Source organism: Budorcas taxicolor, chromosome 18, assembly GCF_023091745.1.
Source record: "Budorcas taxicolor isolate Tak-1 chromosome 18, Takin1.1, whole genome shotgun sequence".
NCBI classification, from domain to species: Eukaryota; Metazoa; Chordata; class Mammalia; order Artiodactyla; family Bovidae; genus Budorcas; species Budorcas taxicolor.
This window is the reverse complement of record NC_068927.1, coordinates 46,232,901-46,260,758: the sequence shown is the minus strand read 5'-3', so window position 1 is coordinate 46,260,758 and position 27,858 is coordinate 46,232,901. Positions and strand designations below refer to the sequence as shown.

At 53.8% G+C, this 27,858-nt stretch overlaps 1 protein-coding gene across 1 annotated transcript; it reads right to left on the bottom strand.

Moving 5' to 3' along the window:
• Positions 1-234: 234 nt before the first annotated feature.
• On the bottom strand, positions 235-27,858 carry GPI (glucose-6-phosphate isomerase). The gene is made up of 18 exons (XM_052655402.1): positions 27,657-27,858; positions 26,584-26,674; positions 26,179-26,247; positions 24,619-24,738; positions 19,232-19,315; positions 18,960-19,106; positions 18,149-18,220; positions 17,643-17,687; positions 16,227-16,280; positions 5,100-5,160; positions 4,632-4,675; positions 4,366-4,518; positions 3,409-3,538; positions 3,185-3,261; positions 1,211-1,339; positions 920-995; positions 761-827; positions 235-643 (listed from the first exon to the last, which is right to left on the bottom strand). Exons 1-18 carry the CDS (start codon positions 27,776-27,778, stop codon positions 511-513), a joined length of 1,674 nt encoding a protein of 557 aa, XP_052511362.1. The 5' UTR covers positions 27,779-27,858; the 3' UTR covers positions 235-510.

Below are 27,858 nucleotides of genomic sequence, written 5' to 3'. Positions count from 1 at the left end.
ACAGAGGTGAGCAGTGTAAGAAGATAGAGAAGAGATCCAGCTGCAGAGGCCAAGCTGCCCTCGAGACATGGACAGTGCTCCGCTGCACCCACTCTCTTCTCAAGGGACCATCTTCCAGTGTGGATCTGCTCACCAATTACAGTCACGCCTCAGTCAAGGCAACCACTCTTCCTACTGGGCACCTTGACTTCTGCAGAGAGCCCATCTCATGACAAAGAGGCTAAGCCCATGACCTCTTTTGTGACATCTTTATTTTTCTTCCTGGTACAAGAACAATAAACATAGATCAGAAAAATCAGTTACACTGAAACACTGCAGCCAATTGTAGAACAGAGAAGGTGTGGACACTGAGAGGGCAGGGGTGGCAATTCCAGACCAGCTTCCCCCAAAGGGCTCGTGGTCCAAGCCCAAAACCAGAGGGTGCTCTGGGCAGGACCGTGCAGTGCAGACTCTGGGCAGGCAGACAAGAAGGACTAGTCACAACAGGGACTGCTGCTGGGCACAAGTTTATTAGCTTCTGGCCTCACGCTCCTGCTTGATAAAGTTGATCAGCCCATTGGTAGAAGAATCATGAGAAGTCACTGGGCTGCTGCCATCAAGCTCAGGTTCAATTTTCTTAGCCAGCTGCTTTCCCAGCTCCACTCTGCCAGGGACAGGAGAAAGAAGGGTATGAGGAGGCTTCCAGCATTACTAGTCAAATCCACAAGCCAACTCACCTTGGGTAGGCATTCCCTACCCTCCCCTCGAGCCAGCAACTCACCCCCACTGGTCAAAGCTGTTGATGTCCCAGATGATGCCCTGAACGAAGATCTTATGCTCATACATGGCTGTGGAGGGGGTACATGTGGAGGGAAGCATGTCAGGGTTCCCCCAGCCCACTCAGACCTACCCCAAGCTGAGACCTTCCCCGCTTACTCACCAATCAAGGCTCCAAGAATGAATGGCGTGAGTTTGGTGAACACTATTGAGTTGGTCGGGCGATTTCCTTCAAAGACCTTCAGAAAACACCCACGAATATCCCCCAGTTAGTCGTGGTCTCCAGCTCTTCAGAAGGGAAGCACACCCTGCCCAAGGCTGGGGTGGGCAGGTCCGTGAGGACAGCACCCCCTACTGTGCAGGACAGGACAGTGCTGCCGGGCCACGGCCACACAACTTTATCCTTCCTACTCCAGGATGCCACCCCAAAGCCCACTCCAAGAGAAGCACTGACCTTGTGGGGCAACAGCTTCTCAAAGTCCTCTGGACTCCTTCCAGCAGCCTGAAGCTCCTTCCGGGCCTCCTCTGTCGACTTCCCCCTCATCAGGGCCTCAGTCTGGGCCAAGAAGTTGGCCAGGAGGATCTGACGAGAGAGAGACATCAAGTACCATCGTGAAGCCCTGTGTGAGCTCCAGGCAGACAGATGAGACTGCCTGCCACGGCCCAGTCAGGGTTAGTCTCAACAGCTGGGGTCAGCCTGACTGCCTCCGACTCTAGAGCTTATCTGGAGCAAGCGGGGACAAGAGAGCACATCCAAGGACACCAGAAACTAGGTAACGACAGTAAGGACCCTTCAAGGACTATGTACTACTTGCTGAGGGCCCTTTTAAGAACTTTACCACTGTCTATTTTCTAAGACCATGACGGGCAGAGGCATCATCTCTCTTTTCTAGCTGAGCCTCAGTTTCTTCAAGTCAACAAAACTGAATCCCAGCCAGAGGGACAGAGGGGAAGAATCAGAATTCAAACCCAGGACACCGAGTCCAAAGCTTGTGCCCACAGTAATCTGTGCTACTCTGCACACCCAAGACAAGGCAGGAGCAGTCCTCTGGTAGAGTAGGGTGGTTTTCCCCTTGCTGCTGTGGCAGACAAGATCTTGAATCCCTGATCTTTGCCCCCTGCTGTTAATGCCTAGGTACCCAGCATGGCAAAAGGGATTTGGTAGAGAGAGGGATTTGGAGCTAAGGTTACAGACCTTAAGATAAGGAGATTATCTGGGTGGGCCCAATGTAATCACATGGCCCTTAAAAATAACAGAAGGGGAAAGCAAGTGAGTCATCCAGAGACATGTAACTGCAGAGGCAGGACAGAATTGAAGTATCAGACGGACTCAGCCCACCCCTGCTGGTTCTGAGACCAAGAGCCAAAAGGGTTTCTAGAAGTTGAGCATGGCTCCTAGCTGTCAGCAAAGAAACCAGACCTTGGTCCTACAACCATAGGGAAATGATAAAACTCAACATTCCAAAAACAAAGATCATGGCATCTGGTCCCATCACTTCATGGCAAATAGATGGGGAAACTGTGGAAACAGGATTTTATTTTGGGGGGCTCCAAAATCATTGCAGATGGTGACTGCAGCCATGAAATTAAAAGACGCTCGCTCCTTGGAAGAAAAGCTATGACCAACCTAGAGAGCATATTAAAAAGCAGAGACATTACTTTGCTGACAAAGGTCCATCTAGTCAAAGCTATGGTTTTTCCAGGAGTCATGTATGGATGTGAGAGTTGGACTATAAAGAAAGCTGAGCACTGAAGAACTGATGCTTTTGAACTGTGGTGTTAGAGAAAACTCTTGAGAGTCCCTTGGACTGCAAGGAGATCAAACCAGTCAATCTTAAAGGAAATAAATCCTGAATATTCACTGGAAAGACTGATGCTGAAGCTGAAACTCATACTCTGGTGACCTGATAGGAAGAACTGACTTCTTGGAAAAGACCCTGATGCTAGCAAAGACTGAATGCAGGAGAAGGGGATGACAGAGGATGAGATGGTTGGATAGCATCACTGACTTGATGGACATGAGTTTGAGCAAGCTCCGGGAGTTGTTGAGGGACAGGGAAGCCTGGTATGCTACAGTCCATGGGGTCACAAAGAACTGGACACGACTGAGCGAATGAACTGATAGGGAAATGGATTCTGCCAACAATCTGAATGAATGAGGAAAAGGCTGCCCCCCAAAGCCTCCAAAAAGGAACATAGCCCTGCGGACACCCTGACTTCAGCCTGAGACCCTGAGCAGAGACCCAGCATGCGTGATGGACTGGGGCCCAAAGAAACCAAGACAATGAATGAGTGTTGTTTTTAGCCACGAAGCTTGTGGTGACAGGAACAGCCAACTAGTCACTGCTGACTAATGCATCAGTCTTAAGAGGTCTGGGTGTGACGTGAATCTGAGACAGCTGAAGAGGGTCGGGAAGAGTGTTTTTACCTTGTGATGCAAACCATTCCTTATGGGGTGCTGGCTCTGGACTGGGATGAGGAAGTCGCAGGGTATCATCTTGGTACCTGTGAAGGGTATGGCGGTCACTCAGATACCCACCCCCGCCATGGGAGCCGCCCATATGGTCTCCAGGGGAACCCTCATCTGATGGAGGGGGCTCTGCTGGCAGGCCCTCCCCATCCTCACTCCTGCGCAGGCCAGACGGGCCCTACCTTGGTGGATGAGCTGGTAGAAGGCGTGCTGGCCATTGGTCCCTGGCTCCCCCCACACAATGGGGCCCGTCTGGTGGTTCACGCGGACGCCGGACTTGGTGATGTACTTCCCATTGGACTCCATGTCACCCTGGAACGGGGCCAGAAACCCAGCCCTCGATCTGCAAGTCTTGCTCTTCACACACCATCCCCAAAACCTGCCTGGGGTGCACCAGGTGTGCCTGCCCTGCCCCATAAGATATCCACAGGCACGATCCTTTTACGTCCTCACCTGGGAGGGCAGAGGTCACAAGCTTTTTGCCTTTGACCCGTGACCAAGAGAAGGTAGGAATGGAGGTCCAGGGAGGACCCATGACCAGGGGAAGGCAGGTATGGCAGTACAGGGAAGACCTTCTTAAGAGGAGAAACTGGTCACAAAATCTTTAAGTGATTTCTTAAGGAAGGCTGGGGTCCAGGCTGTACTGCATTTGAGGGCCATCACCCCAACCAGACTCTGGTCCTGGGGGGCCTCAGCACCTCCTCCAGTCACAGGATCTGCTGCTTCAAGGGGGCTGTGGAAATTCCAGGGGCAGAGGGCTGTGAGGAGCCCAAAGAGGCACCACAGACTGGGTGTAAACTTGCTTTTCTGGAGGGAGACAAAGGCAGTGCAAACTATGGGGATCCCAGGCTGTGGCCCCAGCCTAACAGGTGATGTCCAAGAAAGAAGTGACCTGGTTGAGGCATATGCTCTGAGCCATGCCACAGCCTGACCAGCACGACACCATGCCAGCCAGTCCTGCCCCTCCCATGGTAGCCCAACTTGACTGACATGGATCCTGGTTACGGAGATTCACCATGAGAGGGGAGCACAGGTGGGCCTTGGACACGCCTGAGGCTAACAGGGGGAAAGGCCCTAGGAGGAGAAGTAACCTGGGCTCAGGGGGCCCCTGACCCAAGGCCTGGCTTGGCAGCTGGTACCTGCTGGAAGTAGGCAGCAAAGCGGTGCAGGTACTGGTCATAGGGCAGCATGGCGTGCGTCTCACACCCAAAGCAGTTGATGTACCATATGCCCAGCAAAGCCAGCAGCACGGGGGCGTTCTTCTCCAGGGGCGTCGTGCGGAAGTGCTGGTCCTGCAAGGAGACCAGGGCGGACAGGGGCTGAGCAGTGCCGAGGGGGAGGGAGCTGCACCAACCCACATGTCTCTGGCCGGCGCCTACCGGAGAACTCGGGCCTCAGCACTTACCATCCAGTGAGCCCCTGAGAGCAGCTGCTCGAAGTTGTCAAATCCTGCAACACAAAACTAGCGTCACCAGAAATGATCGTGCCCTGTGCTCCAGGCCATGGACACAGCTTCTTCTAGAACCAGGGGAAGGCTGGAGGGGGAGCCAGAAGCAACAGGATCTGGGAGGACGAGGGCCTGTGGAAAGCCTCTCAAATCAGAGTCAGTCCTGAGCTCAAAGGCAGCTGTAACTCCACCTGGCATGGGGAATGAGCCAGACCACAGCTTTGAGGGGCAGGGACAAAGGCCAACCTGCAAATCCCAAGGGTCACTCGGCCTGTCCCATCTGACCTGGGAGAAAGGGTCCCATCAAGGGCAGAGAGGCCAGCAGCCTGAGGGAACAGGAGGGCATCTGGGGACATGAGCCCCCACCCCTACCTCAGACTGCAGCAGCATCTCCCAAGACAAGAGACAAAAAACACACACACTCACCTATGTGCAGGGCAATAGAGAGTCCGATGGCTGACCACAGCGAGTAGCGACCTCCCACCCACTAGAAGAGACAGGAAAAGGCACTGAGGAGGGGTTGGCACACCCCGCCCCCCCTCCCTCCTGCCAGGGAACTTGTCCCCGGGAGCCATGCTCTTCTACAAGTGCAGCTCCGAGGGCCTGGGCCAACCCACCTCTGAGAAGCAAGACAGCAAGCCAGGTGCTGGCAGCTGTTGGGCTGACCAACAGCACTAACTACACATGGACTGACCAGAGCCACAGACTCGACCCAAGACCTTACCGTGGCTGGTCCAGCCTCCCCAGACACCGACAGACCCAGGCCTCATACCTGCACAGGTCCAGCCTCCTCAGACACGGACAGACCCGGGCCTCATACCTGCATAGGTCCAGCCTCACCAGACACCAACAGACCCAGGCCTCATACCTGAGCAAGGTTTGGCCTCCTCAGATACCGACAGATCTGGGACTCATACCTGCACAGGTCCAGCCTCACCAGACACCAACAGACCCAGGCCTCATACCTGAGCAAGGTTTGGCCTCCTCAGATACCAACAGATCTGGGCTTCATACCTACACCAGGTCCGGCCGGCCTCCCTACACACCGACAGACCTGGGCCTCATACCTGAACCAGCTCCAGCCTCCTCAGACACCGACAGACCTGGGCCTCATACCTGCACAGGTCCAGCCTCCTCAGACACTGACAGACCCGAGCCTTTCACCTGCACAGGTCCAGCCTCCTCAGACACTGACAGACCTGGGCCTAATACCTGAACCAGCTCCAGCCTCCTCAGACACCGATAGACCCGGGGCCTCATACCTGCACAGGTCCAGCCTCCTCTGACACCGACAGACCCGGGCCTCATACCTGCACAGGTCCAGCCTCCTCAGACACCGACAGACCCGGGCCTCATACCCGCACAGGTCCAGCCTCCTCAGACACTGACAGACCCGGGCCTCATACCTGCACAGGTCCAGCCTCCTCAGACACTGACAGACCCGGGCCTCATACCTGCACAGGTCCAGCCTCCTCAGACACTGACAGACCCGGGCCTCATACCTGCACAGGTCCAGCCTCCTCAGACACTGACAGACCCGGGCCTCATACCTGCACAGGTCCAGCCTCCTCAGACACTGACAGACCCGGGCCTCATACCTGCACAGGTCCAGCCTCCTCAGACACTGACAGACCCAGGGCCTCATAGTTGAGCCAGGTCCGGCCTCCTCAGACACCAGCAGATCCAGTGCCGAGCCCACCTCCTTGGACACTTGACAAATCAGAATCCCATACCTGTGTCTGGTCATGCCTCCTAGGACATCAACAGAACCAGGGACTCATACCTGTGTCCAGCCTCTGTAAACACTAACAGACCCAGCACCTTCTACCTGTGTCCATGCTACCCTGAACAACGAAAAACCCAGCACCTCCTACCTGTCTGTGGCCCCTGCTCCTCAGACCCAACGCCTCATACCTGAGTCTGGCCTTGCCTCTTCGGACAGGAGATCCAGTGCCTTGTACCTGAGCCCCTCCCCGACTCCCAGGCTGTACTGACAAACACAGCTCCTTCTATCTGTGCCAGCCCTGCTTCCTGGGACACTGACAGGCCCAGTAGCTCATACCTGGGCTTGACTGATCTTCAGCCTCAGCCCAAGACAGACCGAGACCTACCATCCACACTGTGTCCTCCCATGCCACACTGCAGATTCCACTTTGTACCATTGGAATCCTCAGAGCTCCAATCACATCTTCCTAACAACTATTTATGGAGTACCCATCAAGTTCCTAGCATAGGCAATGCCAACAATCCATGGGGGTGAAAGACATAAATGAAACAACCATGCGAATAAATGTGAAAATGAGAATAAAGTGCTTAGAAGACAGGAATACAATACTGAAACCAATAATAAAAGGACTCTGAAGGTGCTTCAGCCTGGATGTGAAGAATGGGACTTAGTTTCTCCATACTCCCAAGGTTGGTCCAAGGCTAGCATCCTTCCAGATGCAAAAGAGGGATGCTAATTAATTATATCCAATGGCTGCCTTGGGGCATTAGGATTTAATTCTCTCCTGAAAGCCCACTGAGAAAGGCTGGGCAGGAATACGGGTAGCACAATGTTGAAGATGAAGGAAGGAGTGATAAACTGGTGGGCAGACAAGAGGCAAGGATGGAGAACCAAGTCTGTAGGTGAGGGGAGAAGGGAAGCAGGAAACCGCACGGGAGCCCCAGTGGTCGTCCACAGAGTGATGTTACCCTGGATGGGGGTGGTGCGGATGCACAGCACTGATTCAGGAAGTTCAGTTAAACAGGATGAACTGGAAGAATGAGAGGATCAAGAGTGAGAGGATCAGACGTTTCTGGCTTGGGTAATAAAGAGGAATATGATGGGGTTCTTTACTTAGAAAGGGTCTGGGTTTGGGGGAACCTGACCCAACAGTGTCAGTCCCACAGACCACACTATGCCTGACAGAGGCTCTCAGATCTCACCCAATAGACTCAAACCCAGAAACTGGACTGAACAGACGGCCAGGGCTCAGACTGACAGATTCCAGGCTGCTGACCTTGGCTCAGGGCAGGGTCTCAGACCTGACTTTTGGGAAGAGCCCAGCAAAGCCTCTGAAACCTCAAGCTGCAGACACAGATCGCTAGACCTCACCTTTACCTGCAGTGAGTTCAAAACACACCTTAAAGATATAGCACCTCAGTCAGTTCTAAGTTCTGAGCCTCACTAGCCTCAGACCTCACCTTCTCCAACTAGGTATAATCCAGTCTCTTTCCATACTTGGTTAGTTCAGACCCTGCCAACCAGACCCCAGTGCGACAGACTACACCCCGGACTGGTTACAGATCCCCTGGCCTCCGCAGCACTGCCCATCACACTGGACCAGGGTGCTAAGGACAGGTGGCTGACGTGGCTCAGCATATTCTGCCTCTCCTACCTGAACCTAAGGGCTCCACAGACCTCCCCAGGCAGACCTAAGTACACATACCTACGATCACTCCGGCTTTCCCTCGATGACAGTCCACGCTACCCACTTCAGTGTCCTCATCGATCCTACCGCTGAAGGTCCCACCTGTGTCTGAGTCACCTTCTCAGGCCTTACCAATCACACCAATTATGTATTTCTAGGCTAGATCTTGCCCCATTCATTTCATCTAACAAGTCCAGGGATGCCAACTTGTACCTGAACCCTGGGGGCAAATACCCACCTAAGATCATGTTTATATACTTCTGCCCATGTGACCCTGATCCATGGACTCATTGACAAAGCCAGGCCCACAAAGAAATCCTGGGCAATAATACAATGGCTTCACCTGTGAGGTTAACTCTGCCTACCTATGTCTGACTCCAGTACCTCATACCACAAGGTTATATACCTGTCAGAGACAGGCTCCAGACAGTCCAGCTCATGAACCAGGCTTCACATACCTGTCTGTGCCTAACTGTGACCTCTTACATCTCAACCAACAGACCCAAGCCACCTCCTTGAGCCCAACTCGACTCCTCACACCTTCCCAAGGAATCTCGCCAAGAGATCCGATGCTGTATCAGTCCCTGCTTAACCTGGGCATCAAAACCTCAGCAGGGAGTCTCAGACCTCATCAGACGCAAACATCTCCGCATATCTGTGCTCAGCAGTCCCCCCCCAAGAGCTGTGGTTCTACCTACTTGTGATTACCCCCAGGCCTAACCTCTATGACCTGGGTCAGAATCATGCTCCAAGGATTTCACCTGCAAGACCCAAGCATACATATGTCTGACCCCAAAGTCCTTGCTTGAGAGTCACCTCCACCTACTCATGTCCAACCAAGAGCCCCCAGATCACCTATGACCCCAGAGTTCCACCTACCTGCAGAAGACCCCAGTGCCTGACCAGAAGTCACTCTACCAATCCAGGCTTAACCCTGGTCCTTCAGCCATCACCAGAAGACCAGGGGTATATACCTCTGCCTGAATCCAACACCTGAGGGAGTCACATCTACCTATCTGTGTTCAAGCCTGCTCCTACCACTGAGGGTCCCACCTGTGTCTGAGTCACCTTCTCAGGCCTTACCAGTCACACCAATTATGTATTTCTGAGCTAGACCTTGCCCCACTCATTTCCTCTAACAAGTCCAGGGATGCCAACTTGTACCTGAACCCTGGGGGCAAAAACCCACCTAAGATCATGTTTATATACCTCTGCCCATGTGACCTTGATCCTTAGGCCTTCTCAAGACTACACCTGGCAGACCAGCTTTGCCTTCCTGCCTCTGACCTGGGCTCCTCAGAACATACTTGCTGGGCCAGCTCTGCCTACCTGTACATGACCCTGGATCCTCCAATCATACCTAGGGGACCAGCTCTGCCTACCTGTACACGACCCTGGATCCTCCAATCATACCTAGGGGACCAGCTCTGCCTACCTGTACACGACCCTGGCTTCATGTCCAGTACCTCATGGACTATCTCTGCCTACCTGTACATAACCCTGGACCTTCAGACCGTACCTGACAGACTTTACCCACCTGTATATGACCCTGGCTCCTCGTGCTGTGCCCTGTGAACCAGTTCTGCTTACCTGGGTTTAACTCTTGAGTCCTCAGGTCATACCGGCAACAATTCTGCCTACCTGAATGTGACCCTGTCTCCTCAGACCATACTTAGTAGACCACCTCAGCCTACACAAACATCACCCTGGATCCAGTCTATACCTGGCAGATGAGCCTTGCCTACCTATACTTGATCCTGGGTCCTCAGATTGCACTTGGTAGACCAGTTCGGCTTACCTGTACTTGACCCCGGCTCATCAGACCACGTCTTACGGACCAGCTCTGCCTACCTGTACGTAACCCTGAGTCCGCACCTTGTGGGCCAGCTCTGCCTACCTGTACTTGACCCTGGCTCCTTTTGCCATACCTACCAAACCAGATTTGCCTACCTGCCTCTGACCCAGGCTCCTCAGAACACAACTTGCTGGGCCAGCTCTGCCTACCTGTACATGACCCTGGATTGTCAGACCATATCTAGGGCACCAGGATGTACGTGACCCTGGATTCGTGTGCTATACCTAACAGACCAGTCCTGCCTACCTGGATACAACCTGGACCTTCAGATCATACCTGACAGCCCAGCTTTGCCTAGCTGTGCTTGACCCTGGCTCCTCAGACCATACATTATGAACCAGTTCCACCCACCTGGACACGACCCTGGCTCCTTGTGCTACCAAGTGGACCAGCTCTGCTTACCTGGGCTTAACCCCGGATCCTCAGACCATACCTAGCAGACCAGTTCTACCCACCTGACCATGACCCTGGCTCCTCAGACCACATCTTATAGACCAGCTTTGCCTACCTGTACATGACCCTGGGTTCCGAGGCTGTACCAAGCGGGCCAGCTCTATCTACCTGTACTTGACCCTGGCTTCTTGTGCAAACCAGCTCAGCTTACCTGCAGGTGACTCTGTCTCCTCAGATCTTACCTAGTGGATTAGCTCTGCCTACCTGTGCTTGATTCTGGGTCCTCAGACCATACCCAGCACAACAGTTCTGCCTACCTGTACATGACTCCAGCTTCTTATGCTGCACCTAGCAGGCCAGCTTTGCCTACCTGCCTCTGACCCAGGCTCCTCAGACCGTATCTAACCAGACACCTCTGCCTACCTGTACACAACCATACCTGACAGACCAGTTCCGCCTACCTGTACAAGACCCTGAGTCCTTGTGCTGTACCTAGTGGGCCAGCTCGGCCTACCTGTGCCCTTGACCCTGGCTCCTTATGATACACCGTGTGGGCCAACTCTGCCTACCTCTGCTTGAGTCCTCAGACCATATCTAGCGGACAGTTCTGCCCACCTGTACATGACCCTGGATCCTTCGACTGTACTTGGCGGACCAGCTCTGCTTACCTGTACACAATTCTGGACTCTCAGACCATACCTGACAGACCAACTCTGCCTACCTGCACTTGACCCTGGATCCTCAGACCATACCAAACAGCCCAGGCTCTGCCTACCTGTGTGTCCCTGGTTCCTCAGGCTGTACCGTGTGGGCCGCCTCTATCACCTGTTCTCAAGCCGGGCTCCTTGTGCTGCACCTGTGCTCACTCTTACCTGTGCCTGGCTCTTGATGCTTGGACTACACTTAGCGGATGAGTTCTACCTACCTGTGCGTGGCCCTGGATCACCTGACCATACCCATCCATACCCTACCTGCCTACTTGTTCACGGCCCTGGGCCTTCAGACCATCCCTAGGCCACGTCTACCTACCTGTTCTTGACCCTGGCTCCTTGTGCAAGCCAGCTCTGCTTACCTGTGCACGACTCAATCTCCTCAGACCTTCCGCCTACCTGTGCTTGATTCCAGGTCCTGAGACCATACCCAGTGGAACAGTTCTGCCTACCTGTACATGACCCTGGCTTCTTACAGTGTACCTAGCACAGGCTTTCCCTACCTGTGCTTGACTTCGGTCCCCAAACCATACGGAGCAGATAGCTCTGCCTACCTGCACATGACCCTGGGTCCTCAAACTATACCTACCCAGCCAGCTCTGCCTACCTGCACATGACCCTGGGTCCTCAGACCATACATTACGGACCAGCTCTGCCTACCTGTAGTTGACCCTGGGTCCTCAGATCAAGCCCCATGAGCCAGCTCTGCCCACCTGCACATGACCCTGGCTCCTTGTACTGTACCTAGCAAACCAGCTCTGCCCCCCTGTGCCCCACTCTGAGTCCTCAGACCACACCCAACAGAACAGTTCCGCCTACCTGTACGTGCCCCTGGACCTTCAGTCCATATCAGGCAGACTAGCTTGGCCTACCTGCGTATGACCCAGATCCTCAGGCCATGCCCAGCAGACCAGTCCTGTCCACTTGCTGATGACTCTGGCACCTCACACACTGTACCTAGTGGACCAGGTCTGCTGACCTGTGCTTGACTCTGGTCCTTCTTGACGTGTGACCAGTCAGTTCTACCGACCTGAGACTGACCCTGGTTCCTGAGCCCGCAGTTGGACCACCTTGCCTCTACCTACCTGTGCATGACCTTGGGTCTTTCAACCGCACATGGTGAGCCACCTCTGGCTACCTGTGCTTGATCCTGGCTCCCGAGGCTGCTCCTGACAGGCTAGCTCTGCCCCAGTTCAGCTCGCCAGAGGTCGTCTAAGACACTGGGTTCTTTCCTGGACTTCCCTGTGACTTTTGAGATTTTACTGGACAGACCCAGTTTCCTGAACTTGTTCCACAGACTTTACCCGACAAACTCTATTCTACTCACCTGTGCTTAACTCACCCTGTGAGACCCAAGAATAAAACCTGTCCCCTATGCAGACTCCATAGATCTTACCTGAGAAACTCAATTCCACATACCTGCATCTGGGCACAACTCATCATCATAAGACATCTGCCGAGCAGCAGTTCTACCTACCTATCTTGACCTTGACTGGGAGATCCAGCTCTATTCATCTGGGCCCAATCCCAGCTCCTGAGATCCCACCTGAGACCCTCCCTCTAGCCACCTGTCTTCACTTTATATTCTCAGAGATCATCTAAGAAATCCAGTTCTTTCTAGATAAGCCTAACTCCGGCTCCTGAGGCCTCACTTGACAGATCTCCTACTTGTTCCTGACCTCAACTATGGGACAGAATTTAATTAACCCAAACGTGGCTTTTCAGCCTACTTCCAGCTTGCCTCTGGCTTACAGACTTAACCTGAAAAACTCAGTTCTATCTACCTGCACTGAACCTCAGCTCCTCAGATTCAGAGTACAAACCAGGGACTAACCTCAACAACTCAGACCTCACCTGTTCGGGAACCAGGAATACAAACCTGTCTTTCGCCTCAACTCCTCCAACCTTACCTGACATACCTGCTCTGCACACCTGAGACAGACAAAATCCCTGAACCTTCCAGATGGACGGATGCAGTGCTCCATCTCTTTGCCCGACTCCAGTTTTTCACTCTTTTCCCAGGGGCCCCTGGGCCATTGCCCTGAGCATCACCAGAACTGCTCAGACAACAACTGAGGACACAGTTCTGACCTGGGGCCAATCGTGGATTTCTAAGCCCACTTGTCAGACTCAGCTCTGTCTCTAACTATCTTTGGCTCCAGTGTCCTTATCTGACCAATCCACTTCTGCCCAGATGTTGTCTAATCTCAGTTCCTCAGGTCTCCCCAAGACACCGAGTTATACACACCTCGTCTGATTCCAGCTTCTGAGACCTCAAACAGATGTAGCTTTACAGATGACCCCTAGCAGACCCCGCTGTACAAACCTAACCTGAACAGACTTTTCCCGGAGACCTGACAGATTCCTGGCTGCTTGCCGTGGCCAGAGGGAAACCTGGTGAGAGCCCACTGGTGCCAAACAGGGTCTGAGTGGTCTGTGCCTCTGGCACTTCTAGAGACCTTTGTCTACCATTAGCCTCTCACACCCGGAGAAGGCGATGGCATCCCACTCCAGTACTCTTGCCTGGAAAATCCCATGGACGGAGGAGCCTGGTAGGCTGCAGTCCATGGGGTCGCGAAGAGTCGGAAATGACTGAGCGACCTCACTTTCACTTTTCACTTTCATGCATTGGAGAAGGAAATGGCAACCCACTCCAGTGTTCTTGCCTGGAGAATCCCAGGGACGGCGGAGCCTGGTGGGCTGCCGTCTATGGGGTCACACAGAGTCGGACACGACTGAAGCGACTTAGCAGCAGCAGCAGCAGCCTCTCACACATCTCAGTGACGCAGCTCCTCAGCAGTTCACCTGTCTTCACCTGCCCCGACTCCCCAGTCCTTACCTTTGATAACCAGGTACATTCCTACCACTCCCTCATCTGGGCACCTCAAACCCTACCCCAGCCAGACCCCAGTGCTACTGACACGTCCTGGGCTGGTCATGGGACCCCAGGGGGCTCGACAACACCCTGAGCTCTGCCTATCTCACTGGGTCAGGATGCTGAGAACACAGAGGCTGACCTGGCTCGGGGGACTTTTCCATGTTTGTCTCATCTGAACTCTAACAGCCTCACTTGAGTGATCAGCCATCCAGTACCTGAGGCTCACTCTTCAGAGCCAGTCAGAGAGATCCCACTGTATACACCCATCCTGAACTCACAGATCCAGGTCTAAGTACCTGTGCGTAATTTTGGCTCCTCAGACACCACTCGACAGAATAAGCATCTGAATTCTTCCAGAATCTCCCCTTTACCTTTACCCATCCTGGGGCTGCCTCTTCAGACATCACCTGCACCTGTTCTGGCTCCTCTTCAGACATCACCTGGACCTGTCCTGGCTCCTCTTCAGACATCAACAGCCAAAATGAGCTCCCCAATATATGCTGACTCTGGCTGAGCCCTGAAAGACCCCCCCAGTTTACCACCTCACCTCTGCCTAAGCCCGACACACAAGGATGCCCCATGGACCCTGGACCGTGGCTGCGTCCCCTGGACACAGATGAGCAGGCCTCACCACTTACACATGCCTACGCCTGACTGGACTCCTCTGATCTTACCTCGCGGCCAGCACAATATTGCTGTATCTATTCTGATGATTCTTTCTCAAATGAGAGACCCTAGGTCCAGAAACTTCACCTGTTCCTGGCTCCTCAGATGTCACCTTCTCAATGCAGCAATATACAAGCAGGTCCCTCCAGGTATGCCTGGCCCAGAGGCCTCCACTGTGCCCACTCCAGGCCCTTGGAACTCACTAGCCAGTCCCAGCTCCATGTTCGTGTTCCTAGGCCTTACCTCGGAGACCCAGGTCTCTGATTAAGCCACACTTCAACTCATTTCTTCAGACTGGGTGGTTACACGCAGTGAAAACCCAGACTGGGACACAGCCCCGCTCTGCCGGGCTCCTTGGCTCACGGGAGCCCCCGCACGGCCCTGACCACCACCTGCTCAAGCTTGAGATCCCAGGGAGGAGGATGGCGCCCCTTCCTGTATCAGGCATGCATGCAGGAGGATGGCGCCCCTTCCTGTATCAGGCATGCATGCAGGAGGATGGCGCCCCTTCCTGTATCAGGCATGCATGCAGGAGGATGGCGCCCCTTCCTGTATCAGGCATGCATGCATTTGTTAGCAGCTGCACAGTCTCTCTCGACCGGGGCTCCTCATCTGAGCCACGCGACGCAGACAAGGATCTGAGTGACTCTTCTCAATTCTTCCAAGGATGGTACATAACTAGTCCCATTCTGGAAAGAAGTTAACTCATTACACACAAGAGACGCCTTAGGGGACGAAGGCTAAATTCTCTCCCAGACTCCAAGGCCTTTACAGCTTTCAAAGGAGGTTACACCTTTACAGCTTCCAAAGGAGGTTACACCTTCAGATGCTGCCACTCAGCAGAGAGCTTACAGTATAAAGGCTTGGAATCAGCCCCAAGGGGAAATCCCTCAATTAGAGGCTGCTCTTAGGTACACCTGCCAAGGTCAAGTGTTAGAGCCACACCCACTGCACCCACACCACTCGCTGCACTGCATCCCTGCATCCCAAGCCTGCCTGCATTCTGCAGCCAGAGCCTTTCCTACACCACGGCTGGACTCAGGCCAGCCGCAGGGACAAGTCCGGTTCGCTGCTTGGCACCCACAGTGGCTTCAGTGGAGATGAGCCTGTGGGACCACCGTGGCTAGACTGGCCCACAGCTCTGCCCCTCAGCAGTGCTGGCTCTGCAAGCTGCCCAGCCGGGCCCCACCCGGCCCCAGGCCTGGCACCTCCTCTCTGCCACCTCCAGCTGCCTCTGCAGCTCCTCTCCAGGCCTGCCCAGTCACACTCCTGCCTTGCCCTGCCCCTTGGCCTTTACAGATTGCGGCTGTGGTTCAGAGAAAGGTCATCACTGAGAATAACTCACAACCTCAGCTCACCGAGGGGGATGGGGGTGGCTCTGGTTACCCCACTGTGGGTGCTACTGCAGGCACCCAGAGGGGTGTCACCCTGGCCCTGAAAGCCCCCCTCGGTGGCAGGGGGGCCATATCCTGACTGAGCAAAGCTGCTCCTGCTCCCTGAGGACCTCCTGGCCTGTCCCAAAGCCAGGCATACAGCAGGTGCTCAATAAACGTTGACCTGACTCCATGGGCCCCTCATCTGTGGCTCGACTTAGTAAAGAACATAATTCACCCACCACAGGCAAGTGCCATTACTTACATCCCAGAACTCGAACATGTTTTGAGGATCAATTCCAAACTCCTTCACTTTGGCCTAAAAAGGGGCAAAGGGAGAGAGAAGGAAGAAGCCGGGATTAGCTGCACGAGAACCTGCAGGCATGAGGAGTCATGCTGTCCAAGCTTCAGGAGCAACACACCTTCCACAGAGCCCTCACTGGGGCGGGGCTGGAGCCGCCTGTGAGCCCAGGGCAGCACCAGGAGACGCCCACCCCAGAGTCAGATGTCCGGCCAGCTCACACCCAGCACATCGGTGGCCTGGTACTGGCCAAGCCCTCCTGCTGAAGGGGAGCTGCACACTCACTGCAAGGACCTCCCTCACGCTGCTCTGCAAGAGCCACCGCCCAGACCCAACCCCCGGGACATCTGGGAAACCGGGCCCCGGGCTGGACCCCGAGCACAGGCAGGGGCCACCTGCCAGGCCAGGGAACAGACAACCTGGACACCTGCCCAGCCCTTCTGATGCTGGGAAGGTGACTGAGCCCCAGAAAGCCTTCAGGAGATGACCAATCTTATTCTGTCCTCTACACAGACAGCTCAGCAGCCCCCTCCCTAGACCCCACAGGAGACGCCCTACTGACCAGCTCTACCTGCAGGAGGCGGACAGCTGTGCTGTGGCTGGCCAGCCCTAAGATGTCCTTCTGTCTCCTCTCACAGGCAGGTCAGCACTGGAGGCATGGGTGGGGGTGGCATGGAAGGAGTAGGGGTCCAGAGAACCTGGGTGTGCTTCCAGCTCAGACCGCCCAACACAAGGCCCACCACACAGCCAGTGTTCAACCAGGTCTGCCTTCCTTTTGATTCCCGGAGCAAAGCCCCAACTCCCACAGGCCTGCCCCCAACCCTACCTTGTACAACCTGGGGCCAGGAGGAGCTGGCACATGGGTAACCACGTTCTAATCCTTACAACACTGACTCATACAATCACTGGGCAAACTCACATCCCTTCACTGGGCTTAACTAACATCCTTTTGTGAGAAATAAGCCTGGCATGCTGCAGTCCATGGGGTCGCAAGAACTGGACATGACTTGGCGACTGAACCACCACCCCCAACCTGTACCTGGCACATTTCGTCTGGGGGGAGGCCAGTGGCAGAGGCCAAGGGAGGTCACACGTGTGGAATGCTGTGGTTATCAGTCAGATTCCGGGAAACGGGTGTGGTTAATGTGATCCCACTGACTGCAAGCCCCTCATGGATCAGCAGAAGTTCGTCTGCCTTGCAGAAGTGGCAAGTATGGCTTGCAACTCACATCCCCCATAAGCAAGCAATCCGTCTTGGCTGAGCCAAGATCCCTGATGCTGTCAACACATGTCAGCTCATTTACTTGGAAAGGCTATGACCCTGACCTGGCTGGGGCCCCAACCCAGGGTGGTGGTACAAGAACCCCTGTGGGCACTTACAGTGTTGGTAGACAGGGCCACAAAGTGTTTCGCGACTGCAGAAGGCTGCAAGAGATAAGCCAAGTTAGACCACACTCACCCTGGGGACCGCCCCCAGGGACAGTGACCCTCCTGCCTTTGGAGAAACCCAGGCCCTGGGTGGGGCCCACCGCCCCCAGTCCTCAGTTCTGAGGCTGCTGGAGGAGGCCCAAATCAAGGCAGAATAGGCAGAGGGGTCAGAGGCTGGCTGGCCCATCCTACCTCACGGGCACACGAGGCCCAGGGTGCTTCCCCTGTAAACTTGGCAGGGCCAGGGGTAGAGAGGCTCCGCAGGGCCAGTAGCCTTAAGGAAAGGGCCCTCAGCAGTTAGAGCAGGGTCTGCACCTTGGGCTTGTCTGGGCTGGCAAAGCCAAGTATCTTAACCAGAAAGGCTGCCTCCTGCTGCCAACTTCAGGTGAAACAGGGCTACAGGGCTAGGCAGACCCACTCTGTCCTTCCCGGCCTGCCCACTGCCCATGAGCACTCACGTCCCTGGCAGACAGGAGAAACCACTCCTTCGCCGTCTCTGCGTTCGTGATGGTCTCCTGGGTGGTGAAGGTCTGCAGGCAGAGAGTACAGCAGTTGGTCCCCAGCTGATACGGCCCTGAGCCAGAGCTCAGCAGCGGAGGCCACGTGGATGCCCAGTTATCACATGGAGTAGTGAGTGCGGGTCAGTGAGTTGCTCCGCATCACCTCCACCCACATGTCCTCAAAGCCCCGACTGGTGTGTGTCTGGGGCAGAGGCCTGGAAGCACCAGTGTCATTCTGTGATTCCACAACTTCACAGAGGAACCACAGGTCAAAGGTTAGAATGTCAGCCAGGAGAGCTGCTGTGGCCTGGGGCTCCTTCAGCCCAGACTTGGCTGTATCTCAAAACCCAGATGGAATTATTCTTAATATTTAATGTGTATGGATATGAGTAAACAGGGTATAAATGACAAAAGAGCAAATGCTTACGTTATCTGGGCCTGGCTCTGGGATAAGAAAGGAGCAGACATTAGGGACAAATCTCTGAGAGACAGGAATGGTCCTGGGCTGAGCAGAGATTCAGCCAAGTGAGTGGGTGTGGCCTCAGAGAGAGGCACACGTGGACCAGTGTGGGCTTTCACTGGGTGAACTGATGGCCACCAGATAAGGAATGGTCTGAGGGCAGCTGTGCCCACCCGAGCCACAGAGCACAGCTCATTCAGGCAGGAGGGTCCAGTGTGCAGGGTAGCAGCAAAGCACCCATTTCCCCCACCCCTGCTCCCACCCCAGCACACACAGGGCTGGGAGACAGGTCGGGGCTGAAGCCCGTACCTTGGAGGCAATGATAAAGAGAGAGGACTCGGGGTTCAGGGTGGCCAGCGTTTTGGCAATGTGAGTCCCGTCAATGTTGGAGACAAACCAGACCCGGGGACCTTCTGAAGAGTAGGGCTTGAGGGCTTCAGTCACCATGAGGGGTCCCTGTGGGGAGATGGAGGATCAGAAAACAAGATTCCACAAGGGGTGAGAACAGCCAGGTCCCATCTCTGGGGAAACCAAGGCCGGATAGGACCCCCTCCTCTATCCCAAGGCAGCCCTCTCCTTACCAGGTCAGAGCCGCCAATGCCGATGTTGATGACGTCCGTGATGGCCTTGCCCGAGTACCCTTTCCACTCACCGCTCCGGACACGCTGGCACAGAGCAGGGAGATGCCATCAGCCCAAACCCCCAAGTATAAACCGCTGTTCAAAAGCATCATTACTTCTGTATCCTTACACCTTAGTTCCAACTTCCAGGCCCTCAGAGAGGCCTACGGAGACCACAGTGTCAGATTCCTGCCACACTCAGGCAGGGACTAGATTCTTATCATCAACTAGACCCTGGTCCATCATGAGAAAGGGTAGGAGGGAGGGGTGATACCCCCATCTCATAACCAGCAACATTATCAGAATTTGCAAAAGAAGAATGAACTTCCAGCAGAACCTAACATGACAGAGGCCAAGAGATGTGAAATGCCAACTACCGTGGCCAGTCTGTGCCAGGGACAGAACGACAGACATGCAGCCAGCCTCCACGTGCTCCTAAACGGAGTCCTGCCTCCTCAACCACACACTCTAGAGGCGTGGGTGCAGAGTGAGCCCTACAGAGGTGTGGGTGTAGGGAGCCCCCTGTGCTGTATAGGGCTGTGAACGTGAAAAGTGAAAGTGAAGTCGCTCAGTCGTGTCCGACTCTTTGCAACCTCATGGACTGTAGCCTACCAGGTTCCACCGTCCATGGGATTTTCCAGGCAAGAGTACTGGAGTGGGGTGCCATTGCCTTCTCCAGTATGGGGCTGTGAACCCACCAGAATACTGCAGAAGTGATGGAGCAGGACTTTAGAAGCCGGGCCCTGAGAGACCATGCAGCTTATGCCTCGCTCTCTTAGATCACTCACTTTGGGGAAACCATGTACATTATAAGAAGACTCGGTTGTGTGAAGAAGCCATTGTGGTGAGGAACGGTGGCCTTCTTCCAACAGCCAGTGCTGACTCACCACCCACGAGTAGGAACCACCTTGGAAGAGAATCCTCCAGAACCCTTCAGATACAGCCCTGGCCAACATCTTGAGTACAACCCTCAAGAGAGACCCCCCCACCCACCCTGCAAACCAAGACCAACCAGTTAAGCTTGAATCTCTGACTCACAGACACTGTGTATGTGCGCGTGTGTGCTAAGTTACTTCAGTCATGTGAGACTCTGCAACGCTATGGACTGTAGCCCACCAGGCTCCTCTGCCCATGGGATCCTCTAGGCAAGAATACTGGAATGGGTTGCCATGCCTCCTCCTCCAGGGCATCCTCCCAACCTAGAGATCCAACCCATGGCTCTTACCTCTCCTACCCTGGCAGGTGGGTTCTTTACCACCAGCGCCACCTGGGAAGCCTCCATAGAAACTTCGAGATGGTAAATATTTACTGCTATTTTATTTTTTTTCCCTTATTGTTTTACTTTATTTTACTTTACAATACTGTTTACTGCTATTTTAAATCAGGTTTTGGTGCAATCTGTTATATGATAAATAACTAGTGCAGATTTTGGCACTAGAAGTAGGGTATTACCATAAAAGAAGTTTAGAAACACGGGTAAAAGCTAAAAGAGCCCTCAGGAGAGTTAATAAAAGCCTGGAAGAGACCGTTAGCAGAGGTTTAAAGGTCCTCGAGGGGGTTGCTGATGTAGATTTAAAGAAATAGGAGGAAAACATTATTGGGAACTGCAAGAAAGAAAATCCTTGTTATATAGTGAAAGAAAATTTAATAACACTGTTGCCTGCATTAATCGGGGCAGGGTGAAGTAGGGCTTCCCTGGTAGTCCAGTAGTTAAGAATCTGCCTGCCAATGCAGGGGACACTGGGTTCAGTCCTTGGTCAGGGAGGATTCCACACCCCGCGAGGTAACTAAGCCTGTGTGCCACAACTACTAAGCCCAAGCACCTAGAGCCCGTGCTCCACAACAAGACAGCCTCCCCCACTGCAACCAGAGAAAACTCTGCAGCCAAAAACCCACATCCATCTTTAATTTCGGAAGCAATTACTGCCTGGAGAGGCTGGGAATTTTCAAATCCTACAGTTCCTGGCTTCTTTTTGTTTAAATGTTCTATATTAAGTTTATTTCTCTCTGCTTGCATTTTACTGTAAGCAGTAAGAAGACAGGCAATTTGTAACAGCCTGAAAACTCTGTAGCTATGTCATCCAAATCATAATAGATACATCTTTTACTTTCCCTGTTTAAAATATTTATTTATTTATTTTTGGCTGCTGCTGCTGCTGCTGCTAAATCTCTTCAGTCGTGTCCAACTTTGTGCAACCCCATAGACGGCAGCCCACCAGGCTCCCCCATCCCTGGGATTCTCCAGGCAAGAACACTGGAGTGGGTTGCCATTTCCTTCTCCAATGCATGAAAGTGAAAAGTCAAAGTGAAGTCGTTCAGTCGTGTCCGACTCTTGCCATCCCCATGGACTGCAGCCTACCAGGCTCCTCCACCCATGGGATTTTCCAGGCAAGAGTACTGCAGTGGGTTTCTTGCCAAGATCATTGGAGTAATTTCAGATGCCATTTTCTCCTCCAGGGGATCTTCCTGATCCAGGATCGAACCCATGTCTTCTGCACTGGCAGATGGATTCTTTACCACTGAGCCAACAGGGAAGCCCATACCTTACTTCATGCATTTCAACCTTACTTTCATACTTTCTTCCCAAAGCAGCTGCTTTCCATACATCCATGTTGGGATGAAATGGAGCTTAAAGCTCCATGCTGAATATATAATCATCAAGAAACAACTACATGGCATGTCTAAGTAAACTACAGATACTTTTCAAGAATGCTTTTGGAGACAAGAACACTGATCAAAAGCCCCTAGGAGGATAAAACTATACTGACAAGCTTACGAAATAACAGTGTGGAGTTATTTTCTTTCACTCATAGAATTTTCATGGTCTTTTTCCTTTTAAACTTTTTCTTTATTATAGCAAAACAATGTTAGATTTCAGAAGGGAATAGAAATACTTATGGACCTGCTAACATCTATACATTTTTTTTAAGCTATCTGTAAAAGATACTACTATATTCACCTTTCAGAGGTTCCTAAAAAGTATGGAAGCCGACAGAGTGTAACCATGCAAATATTCAATATAATGAGGACACTCAAATAGCCTGTGGAGAGGTTCACAAGGTGAGGAACTAAAGCCTCCCAGAAGTCAGCACTAACTGCTGGTGAAACATCTTGGGAGAAGATCTTCCAGCCCCCATCAAGCCCTCAGATGAGTGTGACCCTGGGCCAACACCTTGACTAAATCTTATAAGACCAGAGCCAGAACCAATCAACCAAAATGTTGACTGTTGTTTTCAGCTGCTAAATTCTTGAGTAATCTGTCACATACTGATAGGAAACTAATACACATGGCTTTCCCAAAACCAGTAAGACCTGGTAACTTATTTCTTTTATATAATAATCAACTGCCATGAATACTTTTCCATCAATACAGAAAGAAAAATAAATTACTCAGCTTTTCAACCCTCAATCTCATCATCAGTTTTGTTATAATACAGCATCTGAAAAGGGAAACTTTGTGTATCTTTACTAGAACCACACTTACCCTTTATTTGACCAGATGGTGTCTAACGAAACCCACCAGTTCTGCAACTTCCCTTTTTGACTTCACAATATATCCTGAACAGAAGAGCAGGTCAAAGCAGCTGTAGGTCCCTAATTCCTAATGGTGCCCAGGACTACAGGGTATGAACACACACTGATTTTACTGGTCAGTCCTCTGATAACTAAGGGCAGGCTGTTTTCAGGTTTTGCCGTGACAATCAAGGTCACAGTGAACATTCTCACCCAATCTTGGCGAACTTTTGCGAGCACAGCCCTGGGGAGTGTTCCTCACCGGGGAAATGCTGCTATTCAGCAGCTTTTTTGTACTATAAATACCCATCAGTCTGAGTCAGGTACTCCAGCAGCCAGCTGTAAGGGAGGGTTCTCCTGGAAACAGCTTCCCAGACAACCAGTGCCACACACTCTCCACCTGGCATGCCTCTGCACACCAAGGTTGACCAAGCAGAGCACCATGCTTCACACAGAGCACATCAGTTCCTGCACTCACACCTGACAGCTGGAAACACCCTTTGTGGTTGTCGTGCAGTCACTAAATTGTGTCCCACTCTGCGACCCCACAGGCTGCACCACACCAGGCTCCTCTGTCCTCCACCATCACCTGGGGTTTGCCCAGATTCGCGTCCACTGAGTTGGTGGTGCTATCTAGCCATCTCGTCCTCTGCCGCCTCCTTCTCCTCTTGCCTTCACTATGACCTGTCTGATCTGGGCGGCCCTGCATGGCATGGCTCATAGCTTCACTGAGTTACAAAAGCCTCTTGACCACGACAGGGCTGTGATCCATGAAGCGGGGGGAAATGCCCTCTCCTCCACCCAAAGCCCATCACCAGCACCAACCACTGTGAAGGGACATTCTGGAATTCAGATTCCAATCAGGATCCCAAGCCTTCCTCACCGCGTGAAGTCCGACTTGGCTGCCTTTGCCTCTAGGATGGATGCCCAGATCACCTCCCACTATTTCAGTCAGAAGATGGCTCTCACCCAAAGTGACCAGACTTTGACCAGCCACACATGGTGGACACTGCTCTCAGGGAAAAGCTGACCAAAGCTTAGATTATCACTCCCAGAGCACACGTCATCCACACACACAGACATGCACAGGCCCACCCAAACAGTGCAGCCCACAGATATCACCCTTGCACTATAGGCTTAAGGACATCACGAACTCTTGCAGAACCATCCCTGGCGTAGACACTGAGGCAACGGCAATATATGTGGGGAACTCTCCGGCAGGTCTCTGAGGCAACCCCAGCACCCACAGAGGAGGCGGCGCAGCCACGTGCGTTAATGCTGCAGCAGGGACAAGCTGCATGTGTGTGCACGTGTGTGGGTGTGTGTGCTTCAAAGAGACGACAGACAGGCTAGCGCATGCACAGGAAACTTCTGCGAGATTTCACAGTAAATAAAGACTGCCTCTGGAAATCTGGCAGGGGTGTGGTCAAGAAAATCCTAAGTTTTCAATTTTATCGAGTTCTAGACCAGGAAATAAGGATCCATGACTTAAGAAGTTACAAAAAGCAAGTCTCTCCCCGACTGTTCCACCCTCCAGAGGCCTCACTTTGCTTTTCAGATCTCTGACCTGGCCAGATTGTCACCATGAGCCCACAGCTGTTACAGTTCAAGAAGGAGGCTGCTCCACAGCTGCGAGTAGTGGTTTCCTTGAGAACAGGGTTAGGGGAATCCGTGCCTTAGCAGAGCCCCCATGGCCAGCAATCACACACACTGCCCCCACCTCAGGTTACTGAGAGCTGGGGTCCTCTCCAAGGAGAGTGGAAGGGCGGCCCATCGGGACCCTTAGATTCCCAAATACAAGCACACACATGGCTAGTGGGAAGTCCAGCCCATACCTGGCAGAAAGACTTCATCTTCTCCAGGACTCTGTTGACCTCTGGCATCACATCCTTACCATCCACCAAAATGGGTGTGTTTGACCGGTTCCGAAGGGCCACGTGCAGCACAGCCCGATCCTGGGGGCGAGAGTGAGCGTGTGAAGGCCTTCACCCCAGTGCAGCCACACACCCAGCTGCACCCAATGGACATTCAGGCCCTAAGGTCTGTTAAGCATTTGGACTCATACAGAGAACCCACTGTGTGTTCACGGAAGTAGGGACCACCCCCAGGATCCGGGGGAGGGAGGAAGCATGGCAAGTGCCCCTTGCTTTATGTGCTGCAGATAGTCACAAGGGGAGAGACAAGAATGGGCCTAGGACAGGCCCCGATGACCCCCGGACGTTCAGGGCATAAAAAGTCAAGGAAAGCTGAATGGAGTGAGCGAAGGCAGACTGGTGGCCACACAGGCCAGAGACAAGCAGTAAGTGGCTACAGAGGACCAACGCTCATGACGCCCAGTCTCATCATCCTGGTAAAAAGTTCATGGTGCTTGTTGGCACCTCTTGAAACGTGTCCCAGCCCCTTGGAAGTGGAGCAAAGCAGGCAACTGAACCTTCCGTCACCAAGTGTTTCATCACACCCACCACCGGAAACCAAAACAGATCCTAAGTCTGCGATAGGCGCCAGGCAGCTGGCCTTATCAAGTGAGAACAGTCCCATCGAGCTTCGGGCAGCAGAGGCCTTGAAAGAAACACATCTGAGACTCTGGAGGGACAGGAAGGGATGATCTTAGGACTCTAGCCCAGGGAGCGGCTCGCTAAGGTAGAGGGCTTCATGCCACACCACCCTCACCCTGTCCAACGTCACTTCTGAGCCATGTTCTATAGACAATGAAATGACCTCTCCAGGAAGCCCTCCTTGATTGCAGCCTCCCTCAGACTGCCCAGCAGTGAAAGACAGGACGTGTTTGAATCTTGAATCTGCCACTTAGAGAATGACATTAGATAAGTGACTTGATCTCTGAGTTTCAAGTTCCCCGTGTGTAAAAGGAGACTAGTAACATTATGAAGATGACGCTTTGCGTGCTCAGTGATTCTTAAGCCTCCAAGGCTTCCACAGCGATTCAGGAACAGGGTGACCCAGACTTGGCCCTGCCATAGCTTCCTGTTGACTCCTCCCACTGAGGAGATTGATTTTGACAGGAGTCTGCTTTTCACTAATAAAACTTGCGGCAAGAACAGGTCAGAGTTAATTTCTCTGACCATGTCTTGAGATGCCCTCTCCCTGCACGCTTGAGAGCTGCTGTCCCAGGGCAGACATAGACACTGGAAGTCATCCACGCTCACCAGACCTAGACTGCAGGCTTGGGGAAGACACACCATGGGGTGTGTCTTGGGGTGTGTTGGGCCCTGCAGCTTGCTTGAGGAAACAGACCTTCAGGTCCCTCGTTAAGCAAAAGCATTGCCTAAGAGGAGGAGTATGACACAAGGCGATGCTGCTAACAGTCAGACGCACCCCAAAGGGAACCAAGAGGCTGTGGAGGGTGTGCAGAGACTGCTGTCCACTGGCCAGCTCACCTCAGTGAAGTTGATCTTCTCACCGGTAAACATGCGCTCCCGGGCGGCCTCCACACCCCTGGACTTAGCCTGAGAAGAGAAGACACTGAGACCTGGTCCCACCCATGACGGTCAAGAGTCCAAGACCTCAAGCACAAGGCTTGGTGCAGATCCCCAGTGGGACTGACGGACGGCTGCAGCCTGGCGCCCTCCCCCATTGCCTGGGAAGGGTCTGCTCAGACATCCTGGCACTGGGTCCCCTGGGCTGCCGGTGAGAACCTGAGCCAGGGGCAGGGGCACAGAGGCAGTGACTGAGATTCACTAAGAGAAGGAAGTAAAGATGCTCAGGAATCTGGGGGCGCCAGGAGCCCTGCTCGCCTGCCACATCATGGGTCACCGGTCAAGCCTTCCAAAGCAGAACATTACCAGGTCCACCAGCATCTGCATCACAGTCTCCGTCACCAGGTTCTTGGAGTAGTCCACCAGAATATGCCCATGGTTGGTGTTGAGGTTCAAGCTGCAGAAAGATAGCAGAAGCTGCCCACCACACCCCAGACAGCTCCCTGACAAGATGCTTCCAGAAAAAACATCCTCCCCGTGCCAAATCCAAACAAGCCTCAGCTGGCCAGCACAGTGGTGTCCTCTGTCAGCTGCCCGCCCACCCGGCTGACCTGCAGCAGGAGCAGCACAGCGCAAGTTGCAGACACTGGGTGAGGGGCCCTTGCTCCGCCACAACTGAGCTGGGGGATGGGAAGGCAGAGCTGGGAGCGCTGCCACCGCCTTGGCCAGGGAGGGACCATTCTGGCCCAGGGCTCCTTAACCCAACCTACTCAGGGAATGCCCCGGAGGACAAGGCTGGCCATCAGGGACCTCAAATCTGGCGCCACAGATCTCCCCTGCCCAATACCTGCACCAATGGGTTCGCCATTCCCAACCCCCAAGATTTCCTCTTTTACCCCTGATCACGGGTCTCCAGATCTAGCCTCCAGGGCAGGAACCACAGCTCCACCTCTCCAGCGTTCCACCGCGGCTCCCCGCAAATCCCACGGGCCTGTCCCACCCTGACCACACCCTGCGGATGGTCCGTTCTAAGCCAGGATCGCATGAAGTGGGGAGCAGCCCTTCCGCGCCTGCTGCGTCAGCGAGGGCCCTTGCTCACAACCGCGGAAGGATGGGCTGCTTCAGCCGGCCGAGACTGGTGGGCGGGTAGGGGAGGGAAGAGAGATATCCCCCTGGAAGGGAAGCGGGGGGTGCGTGCGGAAAGGGACTCCTCCAGACGAAGCTGCCGGGGCCCCGAGACCTCCAGCGAGCACCCGGAAACCTGCTTCAAGGAGGCCTCAAGGACGAAGGGCAGCCTGGGCCCAGGCCCGGATCCACGGCAGACCCCCACCCCGGGGACCGCCGCCCCGCCCTCCGGGCCCTGGCCCTGCACCGCGCGGCCCCGCGAGCCGCCTCCCGGTGCGGCACGTCCGCGCCCCCGTTCCCGTCCGCGCACGCACCTGAAGCGGTTAAAGCGGTCCCTGTCCCCTTCGAAAAGGCGGCGCAAGTTGAGGTCAGAGCCGTGCTGCTCGTACCACGTCTTCAGTTTCTTGAACTGCGGGTTCTGGGTGAGCGCGGCCATGGCGTGAGTGGCTGGGAACACGGACCCGGGCGAGCGCCGACAAGGAAGCGTGGAGAGCGGCGCACGACAGGCGGAGAGTC

Excerpts from the sequence above, each read along its gene's own strand:
- GPI (XM_052655402.1), bottom strand. The coding sequence starts at position 27,778 with ATGGCCGCGCTCACCCAGAACCCGCAGTTCAAGAAACTGAAGACGTGG. Across the intron at positions 24,739-26,178 it reads AGAAGATCAACTTCACTGAG|GATCGGGCTGTGCTGCACGT; the intron begins GTGAGCTGGCCA and ends TCTCGCCCCCAG. Across the intron at positions 3,262-3,408 it reads CTACCAGCTCATCCACCAAG|GTACCAAGATGATACCCTGC; the intron begins GTAGGGCCCGTC and ends TACCCTTCACAG.